We start from the raw sequence: 15,496 nt of genomic DNA, 5'->3' as shown, positions 1-15,496 counted from the left end.
AAAATATAATGGTTTTCATACGGTACATTTACCTTGGAAAAGCATACTTCGATACACTGTAATGTCACGTACTGTAGTTTCTGCTTAATGACACACCGGCTAATATTTATGAGACTTGTATGCAGCTTAGAGTAAATAGGTTAAAGTGTTATTTTTACTGAAACAAATAAATGTTACAAACGAGAGTGAATTCCATGTCAGCTGTCTCCCCATGAAACAGGCAGAACATGTGACCAGTTTGGATTACAAATGTTTTCTGAAAACCAGGTACTTCAAGTGAAAAACTAACATCCAAACTACATCATTCATTCAATTTATTTAATGACAGACAACAAGCATCAATAGTTGCAAGAAGCATTCATTTGGGTTACATAAAACAAACGACTGAAAAGGTGCACTGTTTTGACTCATAAGCCAGTCATTCCCTCTTAAAACGAAGGGTGTAATTGAACGATTCTCATAAAGAATCTATTTTAATTCCAAAATAACCTTCACGTGATGGCCACGTTTTCACAAACGAGTCTCTGCATATGAATAAAGTTCGTTCCATCACATGCCATTTCTCTTAAATCCATTTTAGTAATATTTTCTCGTCTACCGTTTGCGTGTCCCGTGTTCTGATCCCATCAGCCGTCTCGGTAGCCGACATGAAGTGAAGACAGGAATATCTGAACTCGAAGGTGTGAGAGCTGCAGGGTCAGTGAAATTTCCATCTCATACGAACCTGGACGCTCATGTAGTTCTCGTCCCAACTTGGCAGAATGTTATTTCACGGTCCAGCGGCCACATTGTACGAAGTCTGACGGAAGGTGTAGCCGCTTTCCAGTTGTCACGGTGAAGAAGCTCTACTTGAAGTGACGGGGGTCTGGAACAGCGCTCCTTGATACGACTTCTCGTGCGTAACTTGAATAGATTCCCATGTTTGTTCAAGATCGAAACGCATTTTCCCAGGAGTGTTGAGTTCGTGCCTGGTGTGACTCTGGTCAACTAAATAGACGAAACACTTTGCTGTGCGTCGACCGTGTTAACATTTCGCATATTGCTTAGAGTAGTCTGCAAGTTATAATACGTGAAAAGCCATGTAAGAGAATCCTAGATACTCAGTAAAATATTCAAAATCTTATGCATCTATGAAAACGATGCTTCAGCTGCATGGATTAAAAATTAGCCTCTATCGTTTTATGACGAGTGATTATGAGTAATGATACAGTGAAAGCACTATAGAAATCGGGCACAGTGCGAAAAATCTCAGCCAAGACATACGTATCCGGCGATGGTTCGAACCCCTGTCCTCCTGAATAGTATCAGGAATGCTAACATCTGTACGATTACGATCTCTAATAAGATAATAGTCTGACAAGACTGCGCATGCGGATTAGCTGAAACATACGATGGAAACAGAGGAATTGTGGAAGTGGAGGTATAGCTCCACGCAATTTAATCTTGAATCTCTTCTCTGATATGAAAATTGTGGGAACGTGACCTGTTTCGAGTAGAGTATCTATCTATCTGCTGCTGATTCCGTACGCACATAAAATGTTCCAGCTGCACACTCACAAGCTGGTGTGAATCGCTCATCTGCAAAGTTTCGCGTGGGGAGCAGAATGGTAAGCTCTTAGCTTCACAGAGTGGAATTTAATTTGTTTGGGAAACAGGACCATGTAAAACATACTTGACATTCCCATACATCTGGAGAGGAGGGTTAGCAAATAGCAGAGTATATCTAGAATTGGTTCGATTTCATCGAGACGACACATTAAGGCGTATCTAACTCCTTTGTGGTGGAGATTCTAAAATCCTGATGTATTATAAGGCGAAATTTTTTGGATCTTTGAATTTAATTTATTCTTATCACACTACATAATCAATTATATGAATTGTTCTTAGTTAACTGAAATATAAATGTAGAAAATATTGAATTTATAAATAACCTCCTTACACCTGTGAGACCTAAGATATTTGTTTCTATCACAAAATGTTTGACTGGTAGCCAGTTCTTTTATAGGCATGCTCGCAACTAAAAGTTGTCATAATTCGCCTCTTAGATCCGATATGTCTATCTTTGTCCATCCATATGTCCGCATAAAACTACTAGAGAAACTCTCAATGGATTTTCACGAAATTTTATATTAGGAAAACTTTGCGGAAAATTTTTCGACACATCCCAGTATTGGTTAGGATCGGACAAGAAAGGGGACTTCACATTGAAACCTACATGTGCTTTTGTGCTCCAAAGTGGCACGGCGCAATCACGGGGAATCCTCCACGATGGCTTTTTCAGTCCTACAAAATGTTGATAAATCTACGGTTACTGCAACATATAAATGTTATTTTTTCTGTTTAACGGGCTGATAAAAGTAATACGCGATACTGTTATTCTCATCTACCGTTTTGGAGATACGAAATGGAGAATAAGTGCAAATACTAACCTCACACTGAAACACAAACCACTTTACAGGTTCTATCTTTATCCGGGCTTAAGAAATATGTTTTATATGCGCGTTTTTCTAAACATTAACTTCAGTGTGAACTGGCCTTTTACAAAGACTGTGTATCGCACATTTCTCCATTGTTAATGTGATTAATGATCAAGATGTAATTTCTCCCCCCAAGGTGGGATGGATGAAGGCGGAGGACCAGACGATCTTGACGCTTCACAACAAAGTCGTGACGCACAATTCACGGATCAGCGTGACGCACGACAATCACCGCACGTGGCAGCTCCACATCCGTCAGGTGAAGGAGTCTGATCGGGGTTGCTACATGTGTCAGATCAACACCAACGTCATGAAGAAGCAGGTCGGCTGCGTAGACGTCCACGGTAAGTAACTGACGCAAAATTTAGAAAATACATTCTTCATCGCATCATCAATTTGATTACATTTAAATATTTGTGTGCTTAAGCTTTGATGAAGAGCACGCACATGAAAACTGAAGTATTTATTCACGGTTCCTTTACAACATTTATTGTATATTTCTTAGCATAAAGCGATTTAAAACAATTAAAACTGTGACATAATTATCATCGCAAAAATACACGAAGATATGACATGAGTGATGTGAGTTATGTTGGTAAGCTTGAAATATTATTTATCCAGTACTGATTTTGTAGACCAGCAAAGGCTACGAAATTATTTTATGCTTAGAAGATTTAGAGATCGGTGGTTTAAAGAAATGACCACAACGGTAATAAAGTGGTATATAATTATAAAAATATTCAATCAGCAATCACAATTTACGAGAAATCCTATTACGCTCATAAGAAACGAGGACAAATAAAACGCAAGAGAATCTAACCATGCTACGTCCATCTCATCCTCCCTGATTAGATTACTGTTATTTGAATGAGGGTATGGATTATAAAGCTTCTCTATGGAATTTTTTCTCTGGTGATTTAAAAGGTTCTTCTTAAAATTTATAATAGCATTTGAGACTATGCATGTGTTAACGGTCAAAGCCAGGGTGGAAGTTTATCGAGTACAGCAACAGAGCCAGCCAGTGACCATGTTAGTTTTACCTCAACAGGTTATTAATTGCAGAGTGCTTTGTCACCGTGCCGTCACGCTGTGATTAGCCAAAGTGGATCTGATTGATTAATTATGTGACACACAATATGGTGGAAACCATGCCACCAGCAAACACGCAGGATACAGAGTAAAAATTTGACAATCCATGCAAGACAAAACTAAAGCACATATAAATCAACTTAAAAGTTGTTAATCCAAATCAGAGCCTATATCAGTTAGTAATTTTAATTATCAATCGGCTAATGGTGTGTTGATAGATGCTACTTCTACATAATTTACTTCCAATTTTCACTGTGCACTGAGGAGAAATGAGAAGTCAAACTCATATCATCGGAAACGTATATGAATCTTTTTTTTCAAAGTAATGAATAGGAAGTTCACGTGTATAAAATACAGTGCATTCACTGTTAAATTAAAAATAAACTGCCACGTTCCGGCTGGAACTGCATGACTCACCGTCAAATACAACATACGAGTCAAATGTATAATCTACAAGAGATTTTCTGAATGAGATAAAATTACGTCACTTGATCTATTATTATCATCCTTGATACTATAAATTCTGATTACTTCACAATAATCCATTTAATTTTTTTTATGATAAATTTTGGTAAATATCTCACCGACGTCACATCCCAGATCACATTCTAGAATAAATATAATTCACGATATTTAATTGTTTAAATACCACTGAACTATTTGCGACACACTTTACAGGACAGAAAGAGCTTCTAGAATATGACTAGGCTGTCTAAATAAATAATAAAATGAGTTTCTTTACAATAGACAAATTCTCAAGAAGGGCAACGCTACTTTTCAATCAACTTCACCAATAGTACATTTTCACTGTCCACAGTCTTGCTAGAGTTCATATTTTGTAGTGTGCCCGTTAATCTAATTATGTACACAATTCATTATTTGTAATCTTTCATAGCGTGATATTTTGTATCCATAGTTTAAGCCAAACCGTTGGTTTTGAGATCACAGCAAAACAGTCAAGTGGGTATCATACATGAAAAGCGCTTATATAGCAAGCGAGTGTATACACATATTTCCGCATGCATGCATGCATATATTCCAAAACAAAATCAAATAACAGGTTATATTTCATTTCGTAGAATTACAGCAGCAGAAATGCAATACTACATAAATCCGTGTGATCTGAAATCTTTATACCAGAAAATATATGTTTTCATATGAGAACAGAGTAACACCAAAACATGTAAGCTAACTGGTGGACATCCTGTCAGCATCAACACTTGTGATTTGTATCGTTAAAATTGACAGTGAAGGATTCCCAATAAAAAGGGTATATTACAGCTATCCCACTGCAAAATTACGATACTACATATGCTGTAAGGAGACATGGAACGATAATGAAGACGTATTACGCCATAACGACACCATTTGCACGTAATTCCATTTTCAATATTCTATTATTCCGTCATAATATTGGGTGTCTGAATCGCGTTCACAGGTTCTGTTAGCCAAATTAGTAACCATCTGCTTTTAGATGTTCCTATATTCGTATTCCTCTGGGAATATATGTGTATAATATGTTAGGTTTCGTGTCTTCTTTTAATTTATCTTCATACTGTCTCTGATTTTACTGATAATTTTTTAAGCAGGTAATAAGTTTTTATTTGCAGTTTGTTTCCTGTGTTTTTATTCTTATTGTATCAGTCTTTTCTAAAGTTATTCCCAGTTTAAACCTAAGAAACATCATTTATCAATTTTATTACGTCATTATATTTTACAACCCGTATTTCACTCAAAAAATCAGGTTAGATGAAATATCTACTTTCGTTTTGGTTTTAAAATGGCTTTTAATCAAGATGATGACTTGTCTTTTGGTATGTTGCTGTATAGTCTCATAGAATTTTACCGACGTTTCGAATGTACTTGCTGCCACCATTAACAGGGCGATCATCATGGAGGCAGTAACCCATTCTACAAAAGGCGCGCTGTAGTATCGGACATAAATTTCTGAGCAGATATTTAGTTTATTTAGGAACATATTTCAATATTAAGTATTGACAAAACATAATACAATAACAGATATATGAACTCTTATGATATTTGAAAAATCGTAGGTGGATACCAACATATCGTAGAAGCGAAATGTCTTCAGTCCTGAAAGTAAGAGACAATTTGTTTCTCCGAAATTTTGGTATCTATATATGATTCCATACGACGTCACAACCCAGAACATCATCATAGACAAATGAACTCTCGTTCCATTTCCCTTACAGATATTTGGTTATATTTTGCACTAATTTATGTTTTAACCCCATTCGTGTCATGGACACTGTGACATCATCACAGTGCTAAGCGGACTGTAAAATGAGATAACGAAACGTCAGGGCACAACACACTAACACCACAAACACTGTGGCCTGTTGCCAAAATAACAGCAATCTGATCATAAATTTAAAAAATAACGTAATTCAACTTTCCCATAGATTCCTATTGTTTTGGAATATTCATGATCATTGTTTATGAAGATTCATTGTTTTATAATTTAAAATCATTCCCAGTTATTACAGATTTAGATTTTCAAAAACCTTCACATTTATAATGGAGTTTAGTGTATACAACGCATAGGATGGTGATAAATGATATGTAAATTATTGTCACAATAAATTGTTCCGATTAAGATTAAACTGGTTTCATATTTCGGTTATATAATGTGAAATCGGTGACATAAGGTATAAGTATTATTTTATAAAGGGTACAAGAAGTTCACTTTCCATCCAAGACCACAAATTCCACTTTGAATGACGTCATGCAAACAACATAGAGCTATCTACGAAGAAAAAAGCTGCTTATCGTACTGTCTCAAACCCAGTATATGTTAACGATGGCTGTCTTCAGGGACTTCACGCCTTATAGTCTAGCAGAAGCTTACCATTTACAGAAGGTCTAGCTACACCATCATCTTCGGAATAATAAGGATCTGCTGAACTATGTACATGAAAAGCGATACATTTATTTCCATCATGAAATTATGGTAATGTCGTGCCAAGATCGCGGATCGCTTTCTGTGAAAACATTTAGGGAAAAACTATAAATTCTTACTGCGTAGGGCCTCAACTGAGCCGAGACAATAGGCCGGGATAATACAGAATACTAATTTTTGAGTAGCTACATTTTTAAACAATAAGTTCTATTTCTTTTTGCCATCATTTACTTTATCACTAGGTGTGTATTAACTCATTTAACTATGTAAGATTTGAGGTTTTCACAGCGGTGAGTATGAATATTTCTGTTTTCTCGGTTGTTGCGCTGTGTAGTCTGGTCGATGTTAACCAACGTTTCAGAGGCCATACTGCCTCCGTCATCGACCAGACTACACAGTGCAACAACCCAGAAGACAGAAATCTTCATACTCATCGCCCTGATGACGGAGGCAGTATGACCTCTGAAACGTTGGTTGACATCGACCAGACTACACAGCGCAACAACCCAGAAGACAGAAATCTTCATACTCATCGCCCTGATGACGGAGGCAGTATGACCTCTGAAACGTCGGTAAACATCGACCAGACTACACAGCGCAACAACCCAGAAGATAGAAATCTTCATACTCATCGCCCTGATGATGGAGACAGTATGATCTCTGAAACGTTGGTTAACATCGACCAGACTACACAGCGCAACAACCCAGAAGACAGAAATCTTCATACTCATCGCCCTGATGACGGAGGCAGTATGACCTCTGAAACGTTGGTTAACATCGACCAGACTACACAGCGCAACAACCCAGAAGACAGAAATCTTCATACTCATCGCCCTGATGATGGAGGCAGTATGACCTCTGAAACGTTGGTTAACATCGACCAGACTACACAGCGCAACAACGCAGAAGACAGAAATCTTCATTTAAGTACAATTCCGTAAAGGATTTTCGTGTTTTAGGAAGTATCAACATGTCGTCGGGGCCTTTAAAAGGCCGGGTCGCATCCACTTGCTTATTATTTTCAGGTCACGTTAGCCGGCTTACCCAATGCCCGCAGTCGTGGAAAACGCTTTCCGAAGTTGGCTTAGCCTACAATCAAAACTTGATGGTAGAACACCCGAAGGAAGAAACTTATAATTAAAGCTAATTAAAACGCAGATACACATGATCCTGTCTACAATGTGAGAAATCACACGACATAACATGTTTGCTCTCTTCCGAAGTTTTGCAACGTGCAATGATCACACGATGTGAACTAATTAAAAACCATTAACGTATATGATTATTAATTATTGTCCTTTTATTTTCGAGGCTAAAGTCCAATGCAAACACAGCAGTTGCCCTCTTTACGATGAATGTTTAGTGGCTGAGCTGTTTTGGAATCCTTATGAAGGACAGGCAGTAGGTGGCAGGTAGTACATGATGGAGCTGACTGGTGGAGCGGATAATCGGTTTGCCAATGAGAGAGGAGCACGTGATTTCGGAAAGGAGATTATGAAACAACTACACACTTACCCTGAAGATGGAAACTGCACTGCTTGCCGAAACGTTGGATAGTTTTCAATATTCGACGCGGCTTATTCTCGTTAGCCGAAGTTACACATTAAAACGTGGTCCTCGCAGACCATCTGCGTTGTAACCAATAAAGCATTGAAAGTGGCTGTAATAGCTGGGATAGGTATACTCTTTCAACTTTAACACATTTCCCTGTAATAATTATAGATAACGCGACAGCCAGAAAGACAATGATAATCGGAGGAGATTAACTGCTAGATCTTCTGAACCAGGGCAAGATAAGCTCTGTGTACAAACATGAGGCTGGCATGTTCACGTTTTGCAGGAAGGTTGTTGACACTATGTCAACATGCCACTTTGATGAACAGCCGGGGAACCATCACTCCCTCTCTCCCCAACTACAACCCTGGTTTTCCCACCAAACTAATAGCCTCATGGCCTTCCCGGTAGACATCCATCAATGCAAGTTATAAAATATGTAACTTCTAGTAACGCATTTGTTGTATTACTTCTCCTTTCCACTTTAATTCATTCGCTATCACGCGACTAGGTACTCAACTGTCTCCCCATTTCCCCGGCCTTTTGAACACATTTCCTCACCGATTGTGTCTTTAGCGCCATGTTGCATGGCTGTGTATCAGGGTGCTTTGTTTGTTGGATAACATCAATTGATAGAGCCCTTTCCTGGCGCGTGATACGAGGCAATCGTGTAATATGTAATACGGAGCATAATGAGTGAGAGATACCCACTCCAATCGCCATCTGGCTTGCAACACAGGTCGAATTGGACACTGGTTGGGGGGCGTGGCGCTGTGGTAGAATAGGCATTGTGTTCTGAAAGTTTGCGCCCAGGCATTAGAAGAAATATAACCTTTTGTGATAGAACAGGAGTAAGAAACAATCCATTTTCAATACTGATTCTACCTACCACTGTATCGAAAACGAAGACAAAATATTTTGTGTAATTGTGCTGCTGCTGGAAAGAAAATTAAAGGATCGAATAGTTTTGACAGAATTTTTACAAATGATAGCACGATATTTTGTCCCTTGTATTTTATTTTTCGTTTACAGTCATAGTTCCAAAGTGTGCTTAAAGTCTTTAGTTGTTTCATTGTCCTAACCATGAAAACCAGAAATGATGATCTGAAACCGGGAAGCAGTAGGGCCAACCAACTGTCTGTGACAATAGCTGTTTCTCGTGTCCCTTGTCGCCACAGATGGTATGGTGCATCCTCACGAGGCAGGTGGAGCCATCAGTGCATATGTTAACTGCACTGGAACTTCAAGGCCCAGGATAGGATGATGTAAGGAAAAACTGTGTGAACACTTCTGTACCAATTACACAACTAAAAGACTCAAGGCACATCGCAGTTGGTACGTCAGTTTTGGATATAAGACAAAAATGAATGCTCGGGAGCATCTAAGAAAAATGTAAGAACTGACTGATTTCTTGAATAAAAATTTTCTTGGATATTATCCATCGTCTAGTAAATATAAAACGTAAAACGACGTTTCGGAGATGGGACTCTATCTCAGTCTTCAGGCTCCTACACAGTTGGGCCCACTAGATAGAGCTAATCCCTATCTCCGAAACGTCGTTTTACGTTTTATATTTACTAGACGATGGATAATATCCAAGAAAATTTTTATTCAATTGACTCTTCACCATCGTCAAGAAGTTTTAGATTTGATGTGACTGATTTATTGCCTGCAGTCAAGTCTTTTAATCATAGCTGTAACATTCTAGCTGTAGTCTGTAGTTAAGACTGTAGCTCGTGTGTTAAATTATAATGGAGAAATGCTGAGACTAACAAAATAACTCGGGTATCACATGAAGAGTATCTTGTTCCGATTCCAAACTGCATAATCACGTAGACCTATAAATTACAATGTACGTGAAGTATATTAGGAGTAGAAACTTCCTGAACAAAGATTTGATTCTATTAATTGTGTATAACACTTCCATGTACCAGCTAAAAGCATTTCATTGCAAAAGGCTTACAGCCCACACTAAACAATTAACACGTTTTGTATTATGAAGCGAATGTGTGATTCGCTAGTGGTTAAAGTGCTGACTCTTTGCACAGCGACTATAATGCAATGGATCCTCACAAATGCATAAACATTCACAAGCCATTTAAACAACAATGGGATGTTGTATAGGACGTCCGTATTATTAGTTGGGAGAATTTAAGGGGGCCTATTACGTATGATATATAATGTCTGATATTTCCATATTAATAAACCATCGATTGTTGAAAACATTCAATTATATGTAAACACACATTACAATATATACATCTTTTATTTGTAACAATTCGTTTCTCTCATCCTGCAGCAATTATATCCGCACTGAATAAAACTTTATGTTATTTTGTAACCTAACTACAATTACGCGGCCTGTTATTTCGTTAGTATTGAACTACGCAATAACAGGTTTAAAACAACATATAAAATAATAATAAATTAATATAATACATACAATTTTATAAAAATTGTCAGGAAAGTGGTAATGGAGATGAGATCTGCGATTCAAGATTCGAGACGGAGAAGACCAACATTTCGGCATTATATCCATCAAATGCGTCTCTTTATGAGGAATAAACTGATATTTCCAGCGTATACTAAAATTTAAACCTGCGGATACCTCAGACCAAATGCCTCGCTTGGCGAGAAAATGTTCTGTTGGTGCTTACTACACATCACTTGCCTTCTTTAGGATGAAAATTACTGATAAACGAGCATATCACGTTAGTAAGTAGATTGGAAACATGACTATGTCTCACAAGAGTAAACAAGACAGGAGGGTGTTGTGTGTGAATTGTTATAGAAACCAGTGGAAGGATCAATTATAAGAGGTATTATATTGTCCTATAAACGGCTGAATAGCTCTATAACAGCCCCTACAAATTACGCCACGTTGAATTGACCCCAATACCTTCAATAAAAGCCACAGCTTCATTCACGTAATAGGGCTGCTATTAGCTTCACGGTGTAAGTCTGAAAGGGGCATTGTTATTTCGTTATAATAGACTGAAGTTGGTCAAACGAAATTTCCCATTAATTGTTTAAAGCACAGAATATTATTTCACTCCTATCACTACTATTATGCGACCTTTGTGTAATGTGCACAAACCGAAGTATATGGGGACGATAGTGTCTGTCAGTCTGTTACTCGAAAACAGCTGGACCAATTTTAAAGAAATTTGATAAGGGCATTATGATAATGGATATCACCCGAACCCGTTACTGAATAATTTCCCAGAATCGGTATTAACAAAATGGCTGACGCATGAATTCGTGTGGTGGGAACAATACCCCCACAAAATACGACCCTAAAATTATGTGTGATAACATACATTTAAAAAAACTATACACCTCTTATTGTAGAACATGAACAACAATATGGTGGCTGCATGGAGATGACAAGGAGTGATAAAAACATCTGACATGAATGGTGACAAATTTTAAAACTTATTCTACTCTTAATTTCATATCAAATCTAAAACTTCTTGACGATGGTGAAGAGTCAATCGAATAAAATTTTTCTTGGGTATTATCCATCGTCTAGTAAATATAAAACGTAAAACGACGTTTCGGAGATGGGACTCTGAATCTGAATCGGGGATAGAGTCCCATCTCCGAAACGTCGTTTTACGTTTTATATTTACTAGACGATGGATAATACCCAAGAAAAATTTTATTCGATTGACTCTTAATTTCATCGTGAATTTGTTACTGAGATTTACACTAAAATTAAATTAGCATACCGAAGTCTCCTGTCCTAAAGCTAAACCAAATGATGACGTGTTCTTAACTAACATGCGTGGCTTCTGCACGCATATAACGCTTTGTTTCAGTGTATCAGAAGAAAGAAACTCCATGAAAATTTGTTACGTAACCTAACCTTAAAGATTGTATGCAGTGGTGAGCCTCGCTATTTACAACACGAAACGTACCCCCAGTACAAAGGCCTATTGAAGTTGCTGATATGTACACACTCATAATATATGAAAAACAACTGACAGCATGTAAGTTATATATTTATATATATATATATATATATATATTCTATAAATAAATATTGTCATACCGGATCTACGGTCAGTGAATTAGATCGTAACACGGCTATTTCTGAATAGCCGTGTTACTAACGCATTAGTAGAAACCGTATAAATCAACTGGTTGATCAAAACATTATATCATCATATTTGCAAAAACACAACTTGGCTCAAAATATGTTTGACATCCTGATATAGTGTGTCCAGGAATGACAACTTCTGAACGCCACGGTTCGAATAGTTTTTGGTTCTTTTAAAGATGTTTTCGGTAGCTCAGACTATACAGCGTCCGACAACGCATAAATACAGAAAGGCGTGGAAAAAGACAATGGTAACCTAATTTGAGATACTGTCCCAACATCTGCCTGAAGGGTCTGAGGAAAACCTCTGTCAGGAAATCCGGCACCCGGTCAGAAAATTGGAGCGATGACCATTCGACCGCGATGGTCAATAAGCAGCTTGGTGTTGCGGTAATACTCTAGAAGTTTGTTCAAAACGTACTCAGTTTGCATCTAAGTCTGATTAAAATTAAAATTAAAAAATACGATCTCAGGGTTCGGACGGATTGAATATTCGTTCTTCTCCCAATGTCCCTTCTGTAAAACGCCTCTGTAACAACCCATCTGTTGTGAACACGGCAATGAAAACACTGGGGATTCCCTAAACTGCGGGGAATTTCTTGACAGCATCGGAGTAACTATTACCTTCTGAAGAACGTCTCTACTCCCCGGAGTTAATTAATCATTACCTAGCCGAAACTAAGCCAGACCGGCAACCTTCTTCCGTCCCGGTCGCTTCAAATACTAGCTAACTTCTTCGCACTCTGCCCTTCTGCGTTCTTGTACTCCATAACTGTCGAATTCAGCCTCGTTCTTCAAACCGACATCTCGCGTAAATATTTAATTTCTATGCATTTCGTATTATGAAGGTCTGGGGCTCGTATCTCGGTTCGGTGACCAGATATCCTACCTCAGATTTTAATTTGTCTCAGTTATTCTAGAAAGATGTCACATTAAAATCAGTCACAACCGCTTGTTTACGTATCCTTTGCAGTCCACATTAATATCAATACTCAACTCAACACAGCAGACCTAACGAATGCAGTTAAAATTGTGTTTAACCTTACTGTATTGAGATTTGTCTTACCATTCTTGTATTTATACTGTACATACCAACCGTTACTTATAACAACGGCAAAAACAGTTTCGGAAAATATCTTACTGTAGTATTATGAACTTGAAGTTTTATATACGCCAGTAATAAATCACTCTTTCTTTAAATTAAGTTCCTGACATAATTAGTCGCTACGTCAGAAAGGAACACGTTCCCATAGGTCAAATAGAAGTGACAAGTTTAAATAACGAAGAAAAATGTTCTTCTTTGCTGTTGATATAAGCGTGGATCGTCATTCCACCCCTACTTTGTTCCAACACATAAGATTACACATTTCTAAAAAGAAAATTGAGCTCACAAAAAATACAATGTGGGAATTTACTTGTAGGAAACGTTTCCTCTAAAACCTGAGAGAAATATTCTCAAAAAAAAACACGATCGTCTAAGAAAGTTGGCAGCCCATACATTTACATCTGAATCAACCAACAACTTGTACAGAGTGCACCACTTAAAATGCAACCCAAAAACAAACACACACGAAGGTACAAAAATGAAATCAGAAGCAGATCCACCCCCACGATATGGACTATCCCAGTACACTCCGTGACACTCGCGTCAAGGTCATCCTGGTTGCTAGGCCGCTGCGCACGCTAGTTTCACAGAAGCTGTGCAGGTAAGAACACGAGGAACGTTAATTCCCATATAACTCTAAACAATTCAAGATTGGAGTGTGGTGCGGGTAGTCAACACGGAACAGCATCGGAATCTTCTGGCCAAATCCATTTCCTTGTAGAAAGGAAACGAAATGGAATGCTGATTTTAAGACGATGCAGCGAAAGCTAACAGTGGCTTTCCAACTCCACCTTTGGCCACCACGTTCTCCAGACATTACCCTTTCTGTGGGGATGTCTCAATGAAAAAGATCATTCGAGTAACCCACGAAGCTATGAAAAAATAAAAAAACAACACTGACCCAGAAACACACCAGAATGGATGGATGCTCGTCTTCAAGAAGGTGCTATATTTTTCAACATCTTTTGTAACGCTGTTTTGTAAGTTATCCCTAACAAACAGAAAACTGACGTATATAGGGTTTCGCTTTAAATGGAATATTCCATATGAAAAAATCAAAGAGACTTTAGATGGCATGTAGTTCTCCATTCAGCTATACCAGTTCTTCGTAACCTGAACTTGAATGTTATTGGTCTTGGCTAGCATCGGCGGTGAATCGACGGGGTGGCGATGAAAAGAACCATCATTTCCTGTGGGAGTTGTGGTGGAAAGCGACCAAGCAAAGGACCAGTTCACCCCCACACGCGTGCACACACACACACACATACACGTCTTCCAAACTGAACAAAGAAACGCACTGAAAGGACAGCATTTTATTTCTACACGTGCACATAATCGCCTTCTACAGTCAAGGAACGTAAGTTTCTTCTGCTGATAAAGTTGCTACGGTTAGAAATAAATGTAAAGATTTCAGAGTGTGGATAAGAAATAAGTTACATCTGTAACTTAGTCATTTACTTCTCTGAAATTATTCATTCAACTCAATGTATAAAACTCGGATATAGAGGTGCAGTAGTTACCGTATCTGATCCATTTAGGAGGTCCAGCGTTTTTACGAAAGCCCAGAGATCAGTAAACTGAGTTGTTCGTCGACATTCTCAGTCCAACCTGAATAATGACCGAATGCTGCATAGACTAAAGGCATTATCGACATAGGACCCCAGACAGCATACCACAAAATATTGTTAAAAAGACGGACAGTGTATGTTTCCTTACCTGCCAACCCTCCAATCCTCTGGTCCACTTGTCGGTTACTTCTAACGGACGTGCAACGCACATATTCACCCAGACTGCTGTATCTACCAAAGCTGAGAATGTCCCAAAGCGTGTACAGACATTTCATACATTTCCTGTATGCAATCCTAGTCGATTTATAACCAAGTAATGAGAATTCGGCTTGAGGAGCTGTGATACTAAGTCCTGAGTTCTCCTTTAAAGACTTAAAAGCACACTGGGGAAATCAACGCTTTATACGTGTGGAGATAGACGAGTCTAATGCACTAAGCCCGTAACAAGTTCGCATGTTTCACTAATATTCGGTAACATAACGACACTTCGTATACATTACAAGAAACGCATTAAAGGAAAATTGTGACATTTCCCTTACGAACTTACAGTCCTGCACATCCACATGCCTTGCAGCAAGACTGTCACATACCAAAAAATATATAAAAAAGTAGACAAATACAAGGCAAATTAGATTTCATGAGTGTCCAATACAGAAATGTTGTTCAGCACCGAAAAGCCAA

The 15,496-nt window shown here is 38.1% G+C and overlaps 1 protein-coding gene across 1 annotated transcript in view; it reads left to right on the top strand.

Annotated features, from left to right (window-relative positions):
- Window positions 1–15,496, top strand: part of LOC110836992 (lachesin) — a 170,185-nt gene that overhangs the window by 124,548 nt on the left and 30,141 nt on the right. The window contains exon 3 of the mRNA XM_022078750.2: window positions 2,614–2,821. Within this exon, the coding sequence (XP_021934442.1) occupies window positions 2,614–2,821 (208 nt within the window). The remainder of the gene's footprint in view (window positions 1–2,613; window positions 2,822–15,496) is intronic.

This window comes from Zootermopsis nevadensis, unplaced genomic scaffold (assembly GCF_977971745.1).
Source record: "Zootermopsis nevadensis isolate Lab colony 2312 unplaced genomic scaffold, Znev_1.0 Znev_ptg000061l, whole genome shotgun sequence".
NCBI lineage: Eukaryota > Metazoa > Arthropoda > Insecta > Blattodea > Termopsidae > Zootermopsis > Zootermopsis nevadensis.
This window is presented reverse-complemented; position numbering and strand designations above follow the sequence as displayed.